The sequence below is a fragment of the Dendrobates tinctorius genome, unplaced genomic scaffold, assembly GCF_039654945.1.
Source record: "Dendrobates tinctorius isolate UK_male_01 unplaced genomic scaffold, ASM3965494v1 ptg000100l, whole genome shotgun sequence".
Taxonomy (NCBI): Eukaryota; Metazoa; Chordata; class Amphibia; order Anura; family Dendrobatidae; genus Dendrobates; species Dendrobates tinctorius.
In genome coordinates, this window is record NW_027361768.1 from 3,360,250 (window position 1) to 3,384,542 (window position 24,293).

Here is a 24,293-nt window from a genome sequence, read left to right on the forward strand (position 1 = left end):
AAAGAATCTGCATACCGCGATATATAGCTATAAAATATATGGAGGGGTATTTTGTTACCTTGTGTCAGCCAGTAGATGCGGCAGGATGTTCCTCCAGACACAGTATCCACTGCATGTCTGGCTAGGCATAGCATTCAGTGCACTTAAGAAGGGGAGGGGGCGGGACTATAAGGATGGCATCCAATCGGATGCTGTGATGTAATGGACCCGACGTAATGATCAGGAAGAACATAGCCGTGTGTTCCACGGCATGTCTCTGTGTGTTCCAGCACAAAAAAGAAAAAAAAAAACAGTGATTTACTGATTGTAATAGCAGAAAATCTATCAAAAATATAGTGGATGTATGCGGGCAGAGGGCGGGATATGGTTGCGGAGGTGTCATAGCAAATTGGGAGAACTTTGTGGACCATTGACAGAGGATAGCAGTAACAACATAGGGAGATGTATTATGTGATAATAGGTCTGTGGAGAGATGAAAGACACCATGGACAGAAGTTTAACAAAGATGGATTTAATTGTTAGACAATAACATAGAGAGAAGCAAATACAGGCATCCAGTGAGCAGGTGAATAGGGCTTTTTTTTCTTTATTTTCTTTCTATGCCATGTGATTTCTAGTGAATTGGTTATAATAGAGAACTCCATATAGAAGGAACAAGCGATGTCGTCCGGTCACAATAATTTAGCATAGGCGACTCTATGGAAGAGGAGAGAGATGTTAGTATAAGGTCCAGGTAAACAACTCAGGATATAGAGTATATGCAGCATACATCTTATGCGAAGAAATATATTCACAGATTATATCATAGAATGCCATAAAGCATGCTAACAAATCTTGTGTGTAAATGAAGAGAAAAAAGGCAAAAATCACATGATACATTTCAATGTGTAATCACAAAAAGGCTGATATCTCAAATTCCCTATTCAGGCCCTTAGGTCTCACAGTTTCAAGTGTATGGATCCAAAATGCTTTGCGTTTTTTTAAATTTAGAATTCTATTGCCACCACGACGGGGTGGCAGTACCTGAAACCTTAGCTGGGAGATATTATGACCCATAGTGATGAAGTGGTGGGGGATGGGAAGGAGAAGATTTTTGCATCATATTGTTGTTTTATGCTTTGAGATTCTGTCCCGTATTGGTTGTAAAGCCTCTCCTCCATACAAAAGCCCGCAAGGGCATTTTATCAGATAAATGACATGTGACGAGTCGCATGTGAAAAAATTCTGGATTTTATATTCCTTAATGGAAAAGGGGTGTATAAATTTGTACCCCTTGAGTATGTTATTACACTGAACACATAGTAGGCACAGGAACGTTCCCATTTTAGGTCTCTGAAGAAAACGCTGTTTCTGTGTGGGATTTTTTGGGCCTATGTCATAGAATCATAGAATCGTAGAGTTGGAAGGGACCTCCTGGGCCATCTGGTCCAACCGCCTGCTCAAAGCAGGATTCGCTAAATCATCCCAGTCAGATGTCTGTCCAGCCTCTGTTTGAAGACTTCCATTGAAGGAGAACTCACCACTTCTCGTGGCAGCCTGTTCCACTCATTGATCACTCTAACTGTCAAAAAGTTTTTTCTAATATCTAATCTGTGTCTCCTCCCATTCAGTTTCATCCCATTGCTTCTAGTCTTTCCTTGTGCAAATGAGAATAAAGTTGATCCTTCTACAATGTGACAGCCCTTTAGATATTTGTAGACAGCAATTAAGTCTCCTCTCAGTCTTCTCTTTTGCAAACTAAACATTCCCAAATCCTGCAACCTTTCCTCATAAGACAGGGTTTGCAGACCGGTCACCATTCTGGTCGCTCTTTTCTGAACTTGCTCCAGTTTGTTGATGTCTTTTTTAAAATGTGGTGCCCAAAACTGGACACAATATTCCAGATGAGGTCTGACCAAAGAGGAGTAGAGGGAAATAATGACTTCACGTGATCTAGACTGTATGCTTCTGTTAATACATCCTAGAACTGCATTTGCCTTTTTTGCTGCTGCATCACACTGTTGACTCATATTCAGTCTGTGATCTATTAGTATACCCAAGTCTTTTTCACATGTGCTGTCACTTAGCCCTATTCCTCCCATTCTATATATGCTTTTTTCATTTTTATTGCCCAGATGTAGTACTTTGCATTTCTCCCTGTTAAAAACCATTCTGTTAGTTACTGCCCACTTCTCCAGTTTATTTAAATCTTTTTGAATCCTCTCTCTCTCTTCTCTAGTATTAGCTATCCCTCCTAGCTTTGTGTCATCAGCAAATTTAATCAGTTTACCCTCAATTCCTTCATCTAAATCGTTGATAAAGATGTTGAACAATACAGGGCCCAGGACAGAGCCCTGTGGTACCCCACTTGAGACATTCTTCCAACTGGATGTGCAGCCATTTACGACCACTCTTTGGGTCCGATCACTAAGCCAGCTATGAATCCACCTAACAGTTGCCTTGTCCATTCCATACTTAGTCATTTTTTCAATAAGGATTGTATGAGAGACTTTGTCAAATGCTTTGCTGAAGTCAAGATATACTATATCTACAGCATTTCCTTGATCAACCCAATCAGTGATACCGTCATAGAAGGAAATTGTCTGCTCTGACCAGTGAGTCTTTCAAGTTTGGTGCTCTTTTGAAACACGGGAGAAAAGTTCTTTGAATTCTGGTACATCAGGATGGGCTGAAGATAACAAATGCCAATTTTTTCATATTGATTTGTGAATGATGAAAGCAAACGGATGGAAAGTATGTACAAATGGTATGCGGCATAGGGTTTTTTTCTGTGGTTGAACAGGAGAGTCTCTCAACTCCTCTAGCAAAGCAGTAGGGTAGCCTCTCTCTTTGAACTTGTTGGTCATTTCATTAAGCCTTTCCTCTCTTCTATTGTCATTTGTCACAATACGATGCACTCGCTGATATTTAGATTTAGGTATTGCCCGTTTAATGGAGGGGGGTGTAGGCTTTGGAAATGGAGTAGGCTGTTACGATCCATCTCTTTTGTGTATAAATCAGTAGACAGTGTTCCATCAGTGCCCTTAGTGACCATGGTATCAAGGAAGTGTATGTGCCCGGGATCATGTCCCATGGTAAATTGGATACCTGGCCAGGATGAATTCAGAAAGTTAAAGAACGTATTCATGGACTCCAGGGGGCCCCCCATATGCAAAATATATCATCTATGTAGCGTTTCCACATAATAACGTGATTGTGGAATAGATCGCTCTTATAGATGACACTCTCTTCGAAGTCAGCCATATAGGCATTTGCATAGGGGGTGCCACATTCGAGCCCATTGCAGTCCCACGTATCTGGAGATAGAAATCATCTTGAAACAAAAAGAAGTTAGAGGTAAGTACCAATTTAAGAAGGTCCACGCACAGTGAAATTTGGTCCCTGTCCATACTAGTAGAGGATAGAAGGCGCAATGTTGAATTGATACCCTCTGAGTGGGGAATCGAGGTATAGAGATCCTTTACGTCTAGTTACCAGTAGTGCATCCTGTGGGATGGTTGGAAGATGTTGAATTGAGGTAAGAAAGGATCCCGTGTCCAGAATAAATGATTTAGTTTTCTGGATCAAAGGGGTGAGTATCTTTTCCATCCACTGGATTGGCTGTAGTGGAAGATGTGTCAGTCCCTATTACACTGCTCCTACTCTGGTAAAATTAGTACCACTTTGTTGGTATATGCCCCTAATTTTTGGAAATGTGTAGACTCCTGGTTGGGTATCCATCATGTGTTGCCTGTAGCAGTAGGCCTCTTAGATCATCAGGCCTCCACTTCCTTTGAGTCACCTGCCAGTGTTATTATCCTTAAATTTTTTGACAATAGTAGTCTATGAAACTTATATTTGTGCCACCTCAGTGTGGCTGAGCATCAAAGCAGGTTAAGCTGTTGCATGTAGTATCAAGGCTCCCAGCACAGCACCCACCTCATCTTACTTTGAAGTTCAATTCAAGGCTGTAATTGCTAGCCTAGACCTTGATACCTCATTCATGGTTGATTGCTGCCATTCCATTCTAAAATTTGCAGTGTGGGTGAATTGAGGCTACTATCCTGGTGTCTGTCCCTAATTTAATGTGTTTTGGCAGCTTTTAGGAACGTTTGAAGGTTTTGTGTATGCTTTTGATTTAGCCTCCCATTGACTCCAATGGCGCTTCAGTTATGTTCCGCGAATAATCAACGAATAAATCGGCGAATATTGCAAAATCGGTGATTATAATCCGAACCGAACATTGAAATACTCGCTCATCTCAATTCATGACTTCATTATAAGAAACATGAAGACCACAGCTGAGCAATAAGAACATAAAGGCTTGTCTCAGTTTTGCCAGAATACATATTGATGATCTCCAAGAGTTTTGGGAGGATACACTAGGAACTGACGAGACAAAAGTTTTACTTTTTGGAAGGTGTATGTTCAATTACCTCTGGCGCAGAATTAACACAGCATTTCAGAAAAGGAACATCGTACCAACAGTATAGTATGGTGGTGGTAGTATTATGGTCTGGGGCTGTTTTGCTGCTTCTGGACCTGGAAGATTTGCTGTGGTAAATGGAATCATGAATTCTGCTGTGTACCAAAAAATCTTTAAGCAGAATGTCTTGCCATCTGTTTGTGACCTCAAAATGAAGTGCACTTCAGTTATGCTTCAGGACAATGATCCTTAAGAAAAATAAAATTAAGACTTTGGATGGCCTAGTCAAAGTCTTGACCTTAATCCGATTGAGATGTTGTGGCATGACCTTAAAAAGGCAGTTAATGCACAGAAACCCTCAAATGTGGTTTAACTACAACAATTCTGGAAAGATGAGTGGGACAAAATTCTTCCAAAGCATTGTAAAACACTCACTGCCAGTTATTGCAAATGCTTGATTGCATTTGTTGCTGCTAAGAATGGCCCAACCAGTTATTATGTTTAGGGGGCAATTACTTGTTCACATAGTGCCCTGTAAGGTTGGATTTATTTTACCTTAATAATAAAAACCTTTAATTTAAAACTGCATTTTGTGTTTACTTGTGTTATCTTTGTCTAATATTTAAATTTTGTTTGGTGATCTGAAACATTTAATTGGGGCAAACATGCAAAAGAATAGGAAATCAGGGAGGGGCAAACACTTTTCACACAACTGTATATCAAATCTCATAAAGAAGTGCAGAGCACAGTATCATAACAAAAATATGCACCCTAAATGGTATATAAGATACTGAGCAATTTATCACAAAATATAACTAATCACATAAAACCTCATTATCACATGTGTCTAATGGTATAAAAAGGATATCATGAGTCATATGTGCCCCGCTATGAATGTGGGTGATGGGTAGAGTTGAGCGAAACGGGTCGAAAAATGTCAAAAGTCGCCGACTTTTGGCAAAGTCGGGTTTCATGAAACGAAACCCGACCCTAGGATGAGGTCGGCCACGAGGTCGGCGACTTACGCGCCCAAGTCGCGTTTCAAAAGTTTGTTTTGCGCTCTTTTTCAGCCAATCAGGATCCACGGACACTGTGGGCAACGTGATGACATAGGCAGGGGTCACCACCATCTTTCAGAAGGGCATGCAAGTGATTGGCTTGCTTTGGTGGGCGTCACAGGGGTTATAAAAGGGCGTGCACGCCGACCGCCATCTTACTTCTGCTGATCTTAGCATAGGGAGAGAATGCTGCTGCTGATTCTGTAGGGAGAGCGTTAGGCAGGGAAGAAGAAACAAAAACTGCTTCTGCTGCTAGCGATTTTGCCTGTACAACACACCAGTCACTGTGTGTGCAGTGCAAAGGGAGGCTATATTGTGGTGGATCAGCGGTGTTGGTTGTTAGGCTGCCTTCTAAGGCTTCCTGACAGCTGCATTGCTGTTTACCCACTGCTCTGCAAACTGCTTTTTTAAAAGCAATCCCAATTTTTTTTTTGTCCTGCTGAGGTACTGAGCGTGCATTTTTTCACACCATACAGCGGTGTACGCTCCTCACACAGTACCGTGTAACGGCTGTTATCACAGCCACAGTGAAGCTATCTGTGTCACTCTGTGAGAATAAGTCGAGGACGTGTTCCGTTCTTACACACCTGCACCTACTAGTTTTGTCTAGCTTTCAAACAGTTAAATATATTTGCTGTTTGATCGCATTCAAAACTATAGAGAGACAGCGTGTGTCAGTCCGTATACTTAAAAAACACGGAGCTTGACAATTTTACGAACACCGGACAGCCGTGTACGTGCACGCTCCTCTCAGTACCGTGTAACAGCTGTTATCACGGCCACAGTGAAGCTGTGTGTCACTCTGTGAGAATAAGTCGAGGACATGTTCCATTCTTACAGACCTGTACCTACTAGTTTTGTCTAGCTTTCAAACAGTTAAATATATTTGCTGTTTGATCACATTCAAAACTATAGAGAGACAGCGTGTGTCAGTCCGTATACTTAAAAAACACGGAGCTTGACAATTTTACGTACACCGGACATCTGTGTACGTGCACGCTCCTCTCAGTACCGTGTAACGGCTGTTATCACGGCCACAGTGAAGCTATCTGTGTGTCACTGTGGAAGGATAAGTGGAGGACTTGTTCCGTTCTTACAGACCTACACTCTAGGGAGATTCCTATTCTGCCCAATTCTACATACACCTTGTAGTTTGTGATACACTAGCCAATTTCTGCCTGTGACATAGCGCTCTGATATTCAGTGGGCCTCACACAATCCATAAGTGTCCAGTGTCCACAAGTGTGCAGAAATTCAAAATCTCTGTGATCCTGTAGTCACTTTTTTCACACCTGTGCCATCGAGCCTGTGACATAGCGCTCTGATATTCAGTGGGCCTCACACAATCCATAAGTGTCCAGTGTCCACAAGTGTGTGCAAAAATTCAAAATCTCTGTGATCCTGTAGTCACTTTTTTCACACCTGTGCCATCGAGCCTGTGACATAGCGCTCTGATATTCAGTGGGCCTCACACAATCCATAAGTGTCCAGTGTCCACTAGTGTGTGCAGAAATTCAAAATCTCCCTTATCCTGTAGTCACTTTTTTCACACCTGTGCCATCGAGCCTGTGACATAGCGCTCTGATATTCAGTGGGCCTCACACAATCCATGTGTCCAGTGTCCACAAGTGTGTGCAGAAATTCAAAATCTCCCCTGTCCTATAGACACCTTGTACCTTGTTTTACATTACTATATAGTTTGTTGGATTTTGTCTACATTTCTACAAAAAATGAGGAAGGCTGGAGGAAGAGGCCGTGGAATTGGGCGGGGGTTGGCAGCTGGTAATGATGGTGTTGGTGGTGGATCTGATGGTAGTGGCAAGAGCAAAATAGGACCGAATGCAGGTGTTGAGCCTGCGTCATCGTCTGGCTCCATAAGGCTTCGAAGGCTTAGTTTTCTAGGAGTTGGCAAACCGCTTTTAAAGCCAGAGCATCAGGAAAAAGTTTTGTCTTACATTGCTGACTCAGCCTCCAGCTCTATCGCCTCCTCTTCTGAAGTTGTAAAAAGTAAAAGCACTGAGTCGTCATAGGAGGCTCATGTTCAAGAACCACACCTTTCCTTGTGTCCTTCACCCCAACCAAGATTGAAGGATGACGCAGGCCATACTACTGATTACTCCATGGAGCTGTTTTCACATACCATGCCTGGATTATCAAGTGAAATGGTGAATTACCCAGGCCAAGATGAATCTGACATGGAGTGCACTGATGCACAGCCCCTGATAGATGATTCTGCTGGTACATTCACTCAGAGCACTACATTGTCCTCGCAGTGTACAGAGCCAGATTCTGACCCTGATGAGACTCAGGTGTGCCTTCCCGCACACTATACCACCATACACGGTGACACAGAGGAAGGTGCACATGACATTGAAGAGGAGGTGATGGATGACCCAGTTGTTGACCCAGATTGGCATCCATTGGGGGAAGAGGGTGCTGCTTCCAATAGCTCAGATGAGGAGCATCCACAGCAGACATCGACATCGCAACAGCTGTTATCTGGCAGGCCCGGAGCACTCCAAAGACAGGTTCCAAAAATCAAAAGAGTTGCTGGACAGCTTGTCCAGAGGGTCAAAAGATCACAGCGTGCTAGGCCGCAAAATGTCTGCCAAAGTAGGAAGAGTGCAGTGTGGCACTTTTTTGAACAAAATCCTCATGATCAGGCCAAGGTTATCTGTAAGAAGTGCGCAAAGACCTGTAGCCGAGGGAAAAATCTGAAAAATGTGAATACCAGTTGCATGCTTAGACATTTAACCACCATGCACTTGCAAGCGTGGACACAACACCAAACCTCAAGTGCCACATGTGCAACTGATCACAACGAAGGTAGTCAGCAACGCTACATTGTTTCCCCCACTGTAAGCCCACCGGTTAGCACAGCAGCAAATGTTGAGGTGTCGTTGCAAGGCCACAGCAGTCAGGGAATCCCACTGTTATATCAATGAAATACTGAATCTAGGCCATCAGAAAGAACACCAACTCCATCACCATCATCAACCCTCTCTCAGTCCGCCCTGTCCACCGCTACTTCCACCATATGCAGCTCTCAAGTCCAGCTCACCCTCCCAGACACTATGAGTAGGTCAAGAAAGTACTCAGTCTCTCATCCGCGTACACTGGGTTTGAACGCCCACATTGCCAAACTAATCTCGTTTGAGATGATGCCCTATCGGTTGGTGGAAAGCGCAGCTTTCCGCGAACTCATGGCCTATGCAGTACCACGCTATGACCTACCCAGTCGCCACTTCTCTCGCAAAGCCATCCCAGCCCTCCACCATCATGTAAAAGACCGCATTGTCCATGCACTCAAGCAGTCAGTGAGTGGAAAGGTGCACCTCACAACTGATGCATGGTCCAGTCGGCATGGCCAGGGCCGTTACGTGTCCATCACTGCGCACTGGGTTAATGTGGTGGATGCAGGGTTCACAGGGGACAGCGGTGGTGGGACAGTGCTGCCTAGCCCACGGTATAGGAAACAGTTGGCTGTAGGCATTCGACCCTCCTCCTCCTCCAGAAGCAAAAGCTCGTCCACAGAGCGCAGTCGTACGAGCACTCCATCTGCAGCTGCCACTGTTGCACACGAGATGTCCCCCTATCGAGCAGCTAGTGGAAAGCGTCAGCAGGCTGTGTTGCAGATGATGTGTTTGGGCGACAGACACACCGCCGAGGTGCTGGCCGAGTACTTGAAGCGACAAACTGAGTCATGGCTGGGCAGTGTACATCTTGAGGCAGGCAAGGTAGTTAGTGATAACGGCCGTAATTTTGTGGCAGCCATAGCCCTTTCAAAACTCAGCCACATACCTTGCTTGGCTCACACATTGAACCTGGTGGTGCAGTGCTTCCTCAAAAATTATCCGGAGTTAACAGCCCTGCTCCAGAAGGTGCAAAGACTGTGCGCGCACATCAGCCGGTCGCCTGTACACTCCGTTCGTATGCAGAAGCTGCAGCGATTGCTCCACCTTCCCAACCACCACCTCATTATCGACATTGCAACAAGGTGGAACTCCACCCTGCACATGGTGGAGCGGCTGTGCGAGCAGAGGCAGGCCATAATGCATTTGTGGGAGGATACACGGCCAGGCACTTTGAGAGCAGACATGGAGTTGACAGGTGTGCAGTGGTCGAAGCTGAAAGACCTCTGTAAAGTCCTTCAGTGTTTTGAGGAATGCACACGGCTGGTAAGCGCAGACGACGCGATCCTAAGCATGAGCATCCCACTTATGCGTCTGCTCATGCAAACTTTGACGCACCTTAAGGAGCAGGCGTCTGCAGCCAATGTTGACGAGGAGGGAATCCTTGATGACATTCAGCCATTGTCTGCTCAGGGACCTCTCCTGGACGAGGTGGAGGAAGAAAGTGCTCCTCCAACCAGCACTCGCAGTGCATCATTGACACCGGGAACATTGGCCCACATGTCAGATTATGCCTTGCAGATCCTAAAAAGGGACCCCCGCATTGCCAAAATGATGAACGATGACGACTACTGGTTGGCCAGCATCCTGGATCCACGCTATAAAGGAAAATTACAAAACATCATGCCACAGGAGAACCTTGACCTAATATTGGCTAATAAACAAGCAACTCTGGTAAATCGGTTGCTTGAGGCATTCCCAGCACACAGCAGCGGTGATGGTTCTCACACGAGCCGTAAGGGCCGGGGGCAGCTTGACAGAGGTGTTCATGGTGCACACAGCAGAAGTACCGCTCACACAACTGGTAATACTGCATCCATGGAAAGTGACAGGAGACAGCAGTTGTCAACTATGGTTACAAACTACTTTTCCTCCCATATCGATGTTCTCCCACACAGGTCATTCCCCTTTGACTATTGGGCCGCTAAACTGGACACCTGGCCTGAATTGGCACAATATGCCTTACAGGAGCTCGCTTGCCCAGCTGCAAGTGTGCTATCGGAAAGAGTCTTCAGTGCAGCTGGATCAATCCTGACAGAAAAAAGGACCCGTCTGTCAACCCAAAATGTGGATGATCTAACCTTCATTAAAATGAACCATGCATGGGTTTCCAAGGATTTTGTCCCACCTTCCCCTGATGACACATAGGGTGACAGAAAAATGGCTTGCTTTGGTCCACCTCTTCCTGGGACTTGACCTATTACACCTTTTGCATCAGCTGAATGTCCAACATCAACATATGCCACTTTCTAAAATTCCCTAACTGTGCTGCCTCCCCCCCCATGGCCGGGGTCACCACCTAGCGCACGACACCGTGCGAGTGCCGTTGCCCTGGACAGGTGGGTAGGCCGACTCTTGGGCGCGGGCACTGGCACAGGGTCCCTCATAGTGCAATCAAGTGTCTCTGACGGTGGTGGTGCACACCCGCCGTCAGACACACCACCGTACTATGAGCCCAGTGCCAGTACCGACGCCCACGAGTGGGCCCCCCTTGCTTGGGCAGGGCCCCAGCATTTGCAATCTTTACCTCTCCCTGCTCCTCCGCTGTGTAGTCTGGGCCGTCAAATCCATACTGTGCCTGACACCATCTGAGCCTGCCTCCTGATGTATAGACATATATTTTGAATGTGTACGCTATCCATACATGTTATCCGGGGATACGGTACCCTTTCTCACCTTTCTGCAATCACGTGCAATCCATACTGGGCCTAACACCGTCTGAGCCTGCCTCCTGATGTATAGACATATATTTTGAATGTGTATGCTATCCATACATGTTATCCGGGGATACGGTACCCTTTCTCACCTTTGTGCAATCACGTGCAAGCCATACTGGGCCTAACACCGTCTGAGCCTGCCTCCTGATGTATAGACATATATTTTGAATGTGTACACTATGCTATCCATACATGTTATCTGGGGATACGGTACCCTTTCTCACCTTTGTGCAATCACGTGTAATCCATACTGGGCGTGAGAACGGCTGGCGAGCTGTTAAGCAAGCTACAGCACCTGTGGTTTGCACATGTAAGTTTTTCATTTTTTCAGGAATGACGGTTAGGCCTAATTCCGGAACTGCGGTTGACCTGCACTTACTGGGAAATCATCGTTCGCGGGTAATAATTGTAATCAGTGATCCCCATCACTAACGTTGTTCAGCGGGTTATCTGCACCTGTAAGCGACAAACGCTGGCCTTTTCAGTGTAGCGCACATGCAGCCACGGACATGTAAGGGCATGACACACCAGTTATTGGCCAATCTCATGTGCCAGAGCCTCACGTGTCCCTCTAGTAAGCCGGACTCAGACCGCGGGGCATGACGGAGTCTCGTTCGTTAACGGAATTAAGCTTGCAATGTGTGCATCTTTTCTGTAGCTGGCATGGTTGAGGTTTCCCAGGTGGAGTCGAATTTAACCGTAGGCTCCACTCCTGGTGGTGCCCTTCTGGACATTCCTTTAAGGTTCAGCTTTGCAACCATACTGCCCACGTGAAACAAACACTTTGCCTTCATGAACGCTGTTTGGAGGGTCATGACTCGTGGGAATAACGCCGCCCAATCAGTTAACCTGCTAGAGAGATCCTTCGTTGCTCCCAAGCATGACATCACACTCCCTAGGAGGAAGGTAATGCCACTGTGGCGACCTTACTCCTGGGGGCGACACAAGTGCACTGATGCCCAGCCACTGCTCGATGAATCTGCTGGTACATTGACCCAGACCACTACATTCCCCTCGCACGCTACACGGCCTGAATCTGACCCTGATGAAACTCAGGTTACCCTTCCCATATACAGTTCCATCTTACACGGTGACAAAGAGGAAGCTGCAGATGAAAGTGCAGATTCGGCCCACCCGCCATCAGACACACCACCGTACTATCAGGGGCCCTGTGCCAGTGCCGTCGCCAACGAGTGGGCCCCCCCCTGCTTGCTCAGGATCACAGCACTTGCAAGGTTGAAATACTGTGCAGTGAGATGGAAGATGGGGACGACGAGGAGTCCAGACTAGTACAGGGATTCCCTAGCCAGGAGACTTATTTAATTGTTTTCAATGTTGGGACAGCAATTTTTGGGGAGCACTATACTCTGGAGAATGATAGATGGGGCCCACCATACACTGGAACATTCCAAAGGTGGACATCAGACACTGGAGCAGCATTTACAGGGCCCATTATACACTAGAGCATTAGAAATGGGGCCCATTATGTTTGGAGCATTATTTGGGCCCATAAGACAGTGGAGCTTCATCCATGGGGACCAACATATACTGTAGCATTATGTGGAGCTCATCATATACTGTTTCAAACATTATATGGGACCAATGATTCTGTATGGAGAAATAGATGGGCCTCGTCGTGTTTAGATGTAAAAATTGAAGTATTTTTCATTGTACTATACCGCTATTTCTCTGCCGTATCGGAGCATGATGAGTTGTGGTATGTGTTAAAGGGGCGCTCTTTCGCCCAGGGCACATGAAAACCTGGAGCCAGCCCTACCCCCCCACAACTTTAGCCAAATAACCCCCATTTTTCAGTGCGTAACTTGTATTATGAAGTTAATTAAGGTTGACAAGCTTAAGTAAGAAGAATTGATGCTTTTGGCATTCAAATGGGCACTGTAGGTGTGTTTCCTGTCCTCCTCTCACTGCCGACTTTTATTCCCCATTGACTTACATTGGGTTTCGTGTTTCGGGACGACCCCGACTTTTCCCTATAATCGGCCGATCTTGCTCGACCCGACTTTTGGAAAAGTTGGGTTTCACGAAACGAAACTTGACCCTAAAAAAACAAAAGTCGCTCAACTCTAGTGATGGGATTATGTGCTGTGGTGAGAAGCTCAATACCACAGTGGGGCATAGAGCATGAAGGAAACTGTGCTAAAAATGGAATATAGCTAACAGAAAAAACTCAAAAAAACACCATGAAAAATAGCCTCACCAAAACCATATCAAATGACAAATGCACTAGCAGGACGCAGCAGGCCCACACTGATAAAAGCTGGAGCAGCACAGGTGCATTCTACTGATGAGAGCCACCACCTACTCACCCAGATAATGGAGAGGTTGGCTGACTTTTAGAAAAAATACACACAGATAAGGCTTGCATAGGGCGCATAGGTAAGTGTGATGCAAAGTGTCTGGATAACAGCCTTTTGATCACACCCATAGTATTAGCAGGCGGGCTGTCCAGCACTATATATGTATCACACAGAAAATCAAGCCAACATAAAGGGGCCTCGCTGCATCCTGCAAAAAATGATAAATAGTGCAATAAAAAGATGAAAAAATAATGCATATGATAAACTATTTCTGAAAGTCCCCCTCTCGGCTTATATTCGAGTCATATACACAAGGGGGTCGGGGGTGTCAGGTCATACTTACCCATCCTGGCACTGTCTCTTCAGCCCCCAGCTTCTCTGCGATCTCCCTTACTTCCTTCAGCGGTCGCGTGGTACCGCTCATTAAAACTCATGAATATGTGCATATTCATGAGTTTTAATGAGCGGTACCACGTGACCGCTGAAGGCAGAAAGAAAGATCTTGGAGAAGCTGGGGGCTGAAGAGACAGCGCCAGGACGGGTAAGTATAGCGATACTCACCTGTCCTGCGTCCATGGCTGCTTGCTGCTGTCTGGCACGTCATCTGTCAGTGACGTTCAAACAGCAGAGGGTGCGGTGATGTGGTTAGTGCGAGCCGCGCCCCCTGCAGTCTGAACGTCACTGACAGATGACATGCCAGACAGCAGCAAGCAGCCATGGACGCAGGACAGGTGAGTATCTCAGGTGCCAGCAGTAACACCGGCACCTGGCCCAGCGACGGAGAGGTGAGTATGTCATTTTTTTAATTTTTAAATGCAGCAGCAGCACATGGGGCCATAATCTATTGAGCAACTTATGAGGACATCATATAGGGGCATAATCTATGGAGCTTCTTATGGGGGCAGTATATGGGGCAATAATCTATGGAGCATCTTATAGGGGCAGCATATGAGGGAATTATTTATGGAGCATCTTATGGGGGCAGCATATGGGGGAGTACTCTATGGAGCATCTTATGGGGCAGCATATGGGGGAATAATCTATGGAGCATCTTATGGGGGCAGCATATGGGGGCATAATCTATGGAGCTTTTTATATAGGCAGCATATTGGGGAATAATCTATGGAGCATCTTATGGGGGCATAATCTATGGAGCATCTTTTCCACCATAGGCTTACACTCAAGTCAATAAGTTTTCCCAGTTTTTTGTGTCAAAATTAGGGGGTCGACTTATACTCGGGTTGGCTTATACTCGAGTATATACGGTAAGTAGAATCATAGAATCGTAGAGTTGGAAGGGACATCCTGGGCCATCTGGTCCAACCCCCTGCTCAAAGCAGGATTCGATAAATCATCCAGCCTCTGTTTGAAGACTTCTATTGAAGGAGAACTCACCACCTCTCGTGGCAGTCTGTTCCACTCATTGATCACTCTGTCAAAAAGTTTTTTCTAATATCTAATCTGTGTCTCCTCCCATTCAGTTTCATCCCATTGCTTCTAGTCTTTCCTTGTGCAAGTGGTCTTAAACTTGTAAATAACTCATGAAAGAATAAAGTTACGTTAAAACCAAACACACCATTGTTTTTCTTGTGAAATTCTCAGCTAGTCTGATGTGTCACATGACCCTATTCCCATTGAAAAAAATAAAGTTGGATCCAAAATGGCCAACTTCAAAATGGCCGCCATGGTCACCACCCATCTTGAAAAGTTTCCCCCCACCCATATACTATTGTGCCACAAACAGCAAGTTGATATCACCAACCATTCCCATTTTATTTAGGTGTATCCATATGAATGGCCCACCCTGTACAACCGCCAGGACTCGAACATACGTATATTTCAAGCCACTGCTGAAAAGACAAATTTATAACCAATCCAGACCTGGAAAAAACAGCCCTTACCATTGCTTTAATGATTTTGTAAAATTTTAAGATTTGCTTTGAGTCTAAGACTGTTTGAACAGTATTTTTTTTTTTTCAAAATTGTATCTTTGATTCAAAATTATAAGACATTGTTAAGTGCTGGGTGACTACTTTGTGAAAATATAGGATTTTTTAAATTCAGGTTTTATTTGTGCATGTCAGTAATTTGAATATTTTCCTTAAACCTATGACTAAAAGATTTATATTGTTTCTTGTATTTGTCTATCTATGTAACTTCTTTTTTATTTTGAATATAGGGAAATATGCCATGCGAGATTTGGTGCACCGTCTTCCAGGTGGAAACAACAGCAACACCTTAACTAGCAAGACTATGACTGACGACACTGTAACTGCCATCTGCTGCACTCTTCATGAAGTCATTACTAAGAATATGGAGAACGCAAAAGCCCTAAGAGATGCAGGAGGCATTGAGAAATTAGTTGCCATTTCAAAAAGCAAAGGAGACAAGTAGGCACACTATTTACATTTGTCTGTATTTCTGCTTCATTTCTTTTTTTTTTTTATTAAGTGTCCTTGTCATGAAAGTCTTTTTCTAGTAGGTTGTACTCTTGTATAATTTTGATTATTTCTCATTTATTCTTACCCACCATATTCCTTTCACTAGAATAAATATATTTAACTAATAATAAGCAGACTATAAGCTTATAATAAGATAATGTTCTATGAATATAACATTGTAACGGCACTTAGCACTATCTCTAGTTTCAATTCAGCTTAATTACATTTATGCACGGTAATCAGTATAAATGAGTACACCCCCTTTGAAAAGTAAGATGTTAATCAATATATTATTGAATGTAAGATCAATTTCCAAAATTTTGACAATGCAGAGTTTAATAGAACATTCTTTTTAACCCATAACATAAAAGTAAAATTAATAATATACTGTATTTTGTGGTTTATAAGATGCACCGGATTAGAAGATGCACCACAAATTTTGAGGAGAAAAATAGGAAAAAAAAACTTTTTTTAATAAAAATTGTGGTGCTTCTTACAATCCAGGCATCTTATTGCTTACCTAGGGTTGGCTGCGGTGGAGCAGGGTCCCAGGGTCGCTGCTGGTGGAGGCAGGAGTGGAACAATTTTGTGGACTGGGAGAAAAGAGGTGTTCGGATGTGCAACGCTGTGGGTGTTTGGTGGTGTAGGGGCTCCACCAACATTTTGTGAAAGCCCAAAGCCCAGGCACTTCCATGATTTACTATGCGGTGGCTGCACATGCGCAGATGGAGATCTTTGTGCTGAGATCTCATCTCCCTAGATCTTGGTGCCGAGATCTCCATCTGTCTGTGGGCCGTCCCTGGTAGCCCTTTTCCCCGATTCCATTGCATAGTAAACCATGGATGTGCAGGGGCTCCAGGCTTTTACAAAATGTCGGCAGAGCCCCCTGTACCAACGAACACAAGCAGCGTCGCACATCCGAACATTCCCTCTTCCCAGCCTGCAACTTGAAGCAACGCTCCATTCTTGACTCCTCCAGTAGCGACCCTGGGACCCAGGTCTGCCGCGGCTGGTAAGGTATATTTGCATTATAAGACGCACCCCCATTTTCCCTCCAAATTTTGGGGGAAAAAAGTGTGTCATATAATCCGAACAATACGGTAACCTACATTATAAAATCTTCACTTTTATTAGAATCAGCTGATGCAAAATGAATAGACCCCACATTAAATGCACCACATCTAGTAATTTAAATGACATTTATGATTTTTAAGGACACCACCAGGCATGCTAGACATGGAATGAACAAGTTGGCGACATATTGTAACTAGAGATGAGCAAATTTGTTCGGAAAACGTTCGCCAATCTAAAATTTGGCATGAATGTAGCATATTAGGATTGACGTTCAGACACCCAAGCATTTTTACTAAAAATTGGCAAAATTTGACCAAAGTCCATAATCACTTTTCCACTAATGCTTTTGTTAGGACTTTGCCTAGGATAGTGGTGCTGTAGGGAAGGAGGACGTGTTTGATGAGGGGAGGGTGTCGCGAGAGGTTAGAGGTTCTCATCGAAACCCTTTTAACCCCCAAGATAATTTGCATGTTAATGACCAGGCCATTTTTATAAATCTGAATTCCGTCATTTTATGAGGTAATAACTCTGGAACGCTTTAAGGGATCTCCCTGATTCTGAGTTTATTTTGTAGTGCAAATTGTACTTCATGATAGTAGTAGAATTTCTTCAATATGACTTGCGTTTATCTGTGTAAAAAAAACGGAAAACTGGTGAAAATTTTGAAAATTTAGCAATTTTTAACCTTTGAATTCTTATGCCCTTAAATCAGAGAGATATGTCACACAAACTAGTTAACAAATAACATATCCCACATGTCTCCTTTACATCAGCACAATTGACTTTTTGAATGAAACATTTGCTGGAATAATTAGCAAATGCCATATCACATTTGTTAAGCCCCTGATGTGCCTAAATGGTGGAAACCCCCCACAAGTGACTCCATTTTGGAAACAAGACTCCCCAAGGAACTTAACTAGATATGCTGTGATCACTTTGAACCCCCAATGACTTTACAGAAGTTTATAATGTAGAGCCGTGAAAATAGAAAATCAAATTTTTTCCACAAAAATTATCTTTTAGCCCCCATTTTTTTATTTTCACAAGGATAACACGAAAAATTTGACCCCAAAAGTTTTGTGCAATTTGTCATGAGTATGCTGCTACTCTATATGTAGGGGAAAACCACTGTTTGGGCACATGGCAGAGCAAGGGAGGGAAGGAGCACCGTTAGGCTTATTCAACGCAAAATTGGCTGGAATTGAGATCAATGCCATGTCACATTTGGAGAGCCCCGATTTATCTAAAAAGTGGAAACAATCAGTGGTTGTCCATGCTGTGCAGTGATGAGGCAGTGACCCAAGCAAGTTCAAAACAAAACGTGTGTCCAAAAACTCACACAGTGCACAGCACGCTGTATCCTCTGGATCACAGCCAGGAAAACAAAAGACAGTCAGGGACCAGTTGTCGTGAGTGACCACACTGCCGTGTACACAAGGGTGCCAGACAGGGGCTGGCTGGCAAATTTTAGCCTGGGGCAAACACAAAGCACTGGCCCAGGAGGGGTGGCCCATCTTTTTGTTAAAGAGTCTAAGGTCTCACATACCATTCAGCGTGAGTAGTGCACATCCGAGGTGCAACTGATAAGAAACCATTTCATACATACTAAACTTAAATTGTCTTAGTAGAGTTGATCGAATATTTCAAAATTCGGTTCCAATTATGATCAGCGGCAAATATTGTATTTGTGACTCTCCTGATGAATCCCCTCCATTGAGGAAGAAACGCGCAGGGAGCTTTTGTCTAATTTTCCCCTTATCAGTGGGGGTGTCCACTACAGGATCCACTTGGGGCCTGTCCTTGTTAGGACAGGAGTAACGCTGGGGCACGACAGGGAGTGTAGGAGAATACTTTACACTAACACTGGTTTTCCCATGTCTCGGCTCCCCATGAGTGGATCGTCTCTCCAGCAGGATACACCCTGATGCTGGAATGCTATATCTAATACCAATGGTGAGACCAAACCATTTTTTATTGAGCACTGGTTCACATGAGCACTTTTTTGTAATGGTTTTGTGTGTTATGTCCTTTTAATGGTTCATTAAAGGTTATGTTTTAATTTACTTTATGTGGGATACTCTCCCGGCTGTGTGCAGCAGAGTCAATGGGAGGAGAAATGACCGACTATGTTGGTACTATTATGGCATGAATATGGCAAACTCAGATTCGGTGATCGAATACGTACATATTTGCTCAACTCTACTACTGAGCAGCCATACCGTAAAGTGTTACACACAACAAATGCTACCTGAGATGTCAGCCTTAACCTGTTTATGCTTATAATCAAATGCCTTCTTGCAGTAACACCCCAGTGAGTACAGTCACACATAATGTAAGATTGATTGTAAGATGACAAATGCCTACGAAACTTTAGTTTTACTTGTGTACTGAATTCACTAATACACATATTCATCAAAGTATTTTTGCTAGAATTCTGGCATAATACACTTTGAAAAGTCAGAAAATGTGTGCACATCTCAAAGTTGTTAAAAAAATGTGGCTTTTGCCATTTTCATCCAGTTAGTCAGACACACCAAAGTAGGAAGAACATGGGCGGCAAGTGGTATGGCAAAGCCCGTCAACCAAATTCTTCAAAAGTTACAATACTTTAGTGGCCTAACTTAATCCAGAATAGTAGACTTTTGGCAAGGCGCACACCAGTGATAAGATGTGCCTAATTCTTTACGTGATCAGTGCACCTCTTAATGAATCTTACACCTGCACTGTTGTCCTAATGTCCTCTGTAAATTTCTATCCTTACACCCTAACCGCTTTGTAATAAGCTTTATTACACAACACCCTACACTTCACCCTACCTATCTAATCTCTAAGGCTGTGTAACCATGTGTTTTTTTCGTGTTTAAGTGTTTTTCCTGGTAAAGACGCTTCAAAATCGCATACAAGAAGCATCCCATTCTTTTTAGTTGCAATTTTTGTGCACATGATGCGTTAGTTTCTGCTAAAAAAACGCATTGCGGAAAGAAACGCAGCATTTCCAAGTATATTCTATTAGCAGGAGGATGCTCCTGTAAAAAACGTGAACAAAAAAACGCAAAAATCTCGCAAAAAAGGTGCAAAAAACGCATAAAAAAGCGCGGGTTTTTCCTGGGAAGAAGTCTGGTTTTTTTCTGCATACGTGGGTACATAGCCTAAAAGTAGTTTTTTTTACTCCATTTCCGGTGTTTTGTTTAAAGGGAACCTGATTGCAGAAATACGCTATTAACCTGCTGATATGGGAATTATCTGCAGATTAATAGTGTTACTAACCTGCCCAGCGCCCTCCCTTAGCCGAACGCTGTCAGTCACGGGGTGGGGGAATTGCCAACGCAGGTTCAGTCACCGCTCTGAGCATACAGAGTGATAGCTGCAACTGCGCCCCCGGCCCTGACTGACAGCCCTCCCCAATGCAGGGAATCAATCAATGCGAGGGTGCGATTGCAGAGCGGTGACTGAACCTGTGTCGGCTCCATCTCCGTGAATAAAACGTGAACGCTACATGGAGAAGTAAATTTTCTCCCTGCAGTGTTCGGCTAAGTGCAGGTGCCTGGCATGTTAGGAACGCTATTAACCTTTAGATTGACCCCATATCTGCAGGTTGATAGAATTTTTTCTGTTGACAGATTCCCTTTAAGAAGAGCCTCTTAAGATGCCTTGTAACCATAGTCTGTGAGAGATGTGCTTCTATCTCTGCCTATCACATCTTCTAACTGTGAAACAAGAGGTCATAAGGTGGTGGAGATAGTAGTAGTGAGTGACACCCCACAGCTTCTACCACCACCCTCCAAATAAGCAGTGGAGCTGTATGCATGCACCCCGGCTTCATTGTCGCCCTGCACATGCCGAGGGAGGCAGCAGTGATGTAGGACACTGCCAAATGCCAGATTTTCAAAGTTGGCGCTAATGGCTGACAAAGTCCTGTGTCACCGCTGCTTCATTGTGAACACAAAGTGCGTTCATAAATTTGGTGTGCATACACCCAGCTTACTGCACATTAACAGGGATACAGAGATCTGCAACTACACATCCCCACGCACACAGACACACGCATGTTACCATATACACGGATGCATACATACACACATCACCACAGAGGCACAAACATCACCATGTACACAGACACACACACGTTACCATATACATGAATGCAGACATACACAGGTCAACACAGAGGAACAAACATTACCATGGCAAGTTAGGATAGGATAAGGGTTGACCTAGATGGACTTAGTCTCCCTTCAACCTTAATAACTATGTTACTATGTTACACAGACACGCACGCTACCATATACATGGATCCACACATACACAGGTCACCACAGAGGCACAAACATCACCATGTACACAGAAACGCACGTTACCATATACACGGATGCACACATACACACGTCACCACAGAGGCACAAACATCACCATGTACACAGACACACGCACGTTACCATATACATGAATGCAGACATACACAGGTCACCACAGAGGAACAAACATTACCACATACACACGCATGTTACCATATACACGGATGCACACATGCACACGTCACCACAGAGGCACAAACATCACCATGTACACAGACACACGCACGTTAACCATATACATGAATACAGACATACACAGGTCACCACAGAGGCACAAACATCACCATGTACACAGGCACACGCACATTACCATATACATGGATCCACACATACACAGGTCACCACAGAGGCACAAACATCACCATGTACACAGACACACGCATGTTGCGATATACACGGATCCACACATACACACGTCACTACAGAGGCACAAACATTACCATGTACACAGACACACGCACGTTACCATATACACGGATCCACACATACACACGTCACCACAGAGGCACAAACATCACCATGTACACAGACACACGCACGTTACCATATACATGAATGCAGACATACACAGGTCACCACAGAGGCACAAACATCACCACAGACACGCACGTTACCATATACATGGATCCACACATACACAGGTCATCACAGAGGCACAAACATTACCATGTACACAGACACGCACGTTAACATATACATGGATCCACACATACACAGGTCACCACAGAGGCACAAACATCACCATGTACACAGAGACACACACACGTTACCATATACATGGATCCACACATACACACGTCACCACAGAAGCACAAACATCACCATGTACACAGACACACGCATGTTACCATATACAAGGATCCACACATACACACGTCACCACAGAGGCACAAACATCACCGTGTACACAGACACTCGCACGTTACCATATACAAGGATCCACACATACACACGTCACCACAGAGGCACAAACATCACCATGTACACAGACACGCACGTTACCATATACACGGATGCACATTTACACTTGTCACCACAGAGGCACAAACATCACCATGTACACAGACACACGCACGTTACCATATACACGGATGCACATTTACACTTGTCACCACAGAGGCACAAACATCACCATGTACACAGACACACGCACGTTACCATATACATGAATGCAGACCTTCACAGGTCACCACAGAGGCACAAACATCACCACAGACACGCACGTTACCATATACATGGATCCACACATACACATTTTCCCCAATGTGAAGCTTACTGTTTGCCACATGGGTTTTTTTTGCCTTCCTCTGGATCAACATGTTAGGGCAAGTTAGGATAGGATATGGGTTGAACTAGATGGACTTAAAGTCTCCCTTCAACCTTAATAACTATGTTACAGGTCATCACAGAGGCACAAACATTACCTTGTACACAGACACGCACGTTACCATATACATGGATCCACACATACACAGGTCACCACAGAGGCACAAACATCACCATGTACACAGACACACGCACGTTACCATATACATGGATCCACACATACACAGGTCATCACAGAGGCACAAACATTACCATGTACACAGACACACAAGTTACCGTATACATGAATGCAGACATACACAGGTCACCACAGAGGCACAAACATCACCACATACACAGACACGCACATTACCATATACAAGGATCCACACATACACAGGTCATCACAAACTCACACACATCACAACGTATATACTTACACACATACACATGTCACTATGCACACATACAAATGCATTCATATGCACATCACCATTTAAACGGATGCATGTATACAAACGTCACTGCAAACTCACATACGTCACCATGTACACGGATGCACACATCACTACATATACACAGGTCAACACGTGCACACTCTTACACACGTCACCACGTACACATTCACACCACCACATACCACTCATGTCACTATGTACACACTCATACACACACGTCACCACGTGCACACTCACACACGCAGGTCACCACGTACTCGGTTGCGCATATATACAGTTCACATACACAGACGCACATATACACATATCACCACATATACTCACATATTTCACACGAGGCTGAAGTTGGGAAACTGGACGAATAAGATACCAACTTCAGCCTTGTCACATTTCACCACATACACACTTCACCAAGAACATGCATGTACAGTACACATATACACAAACATACACAGGAATACACTGAATTGAGGACTTGAAACTGCTTTTAGTCACACAGAATGCGACATACAGAAAATTCCCCTCCTATTTCTGCCTGCCTGACAGATATGTGCCCTAACTGCTCCCCTCCAGCTCAGTTTCAACAATGCGTCCCCCAAACAACTATGAAGCAAAGAGACGCCTTATCACAAGCACCCTTGAATGCCTGCAGCTACTCACATTGTCACATGTTGTGAGGCCGCCTGCAGCCTCATCAGCGGTGCTGTACTGTCTGCTTCCTGCTCTCGGATTGGTAAAGGACTGGAGCACACAGAACAGGAACCTAGGGACGGCTTCTCCACCAATCAGAGAGCTGGAAGGACATTTCAGCCTTGAGTGACCTCTGGTCCACCAATCAGGATGATGATGCTTGTTGCAAAGAGTAAATGGAGACACAGTGCGGCTTCTGAAGTAATGTGTGGCTGAATGGCAACGGCCCAAAGCTGCTGCTAGGAGACCAGCCTGGGGGGCAATTGCCTCTCTGCCACCCGGCCCAGCCTACCCCTGGTGCCAGACTCTTTGGCTCCGCTTGACCCTGTGTTGCCTCACGCAGGGAGTGCTTTGCAGACCAACTGCTCTGTCTGCTTGCAAGCCCAAAACTGACACACCCAAACTCTTCCTGCAGTTTTTTCTTTCCTTCACTCCAATCTGTGGCCATAGGCCACTTATAAGATTTGGGCTGGAGGAAACGGACAGGACCCCACTACATTCGTGCAGTCCATTTCAAAAATAAAAGCCCATACCGGGGGCCTTTAGCCTGGGGTGATAAA

General features: G+C 44.5%; 1 protein-coding gene and 1 long non-coding RNA gene across 7 annotated transcripts in view; one reads left to right on the forward strand and one right to left on the reverse strand.

The window, feature by feature from the left end:
* The window catches only part of CTNND2 (catenin delta 2), a 3,465,616-nt gene that overhangs the window by 2,506,755 nt on the left and 934,568 nt on the right, over positions 1–24,293 (forward strand). For all 6 annotated transcript variants that reach the window (XM_073587627.1, XM_073587626.1, XM_073587628.1 and 3 more), the window contains one exon: positions 15,590–15,800. In XM_073587627.1, coding sequence (XP_073443728.1) covers positions 15,590–15,800 — 211 coding nt within the window. The remainder of the gene's footprint in view (positions 1–15,589; positions 15,801–24,293) is intronic.
* LOC141099670 (uncharacterized) lies at positions 492–23,840 on the reverse strand. The gene is made up of 2 exons (XR_012234502.1): positions 23,704–23,840; positions 492–696 (listed from the first exon to the last, which is right to left on the reverse strand). It is a non-coding gene; the product is annotated as an uncharacterized lncRNA (long non-coding RNA).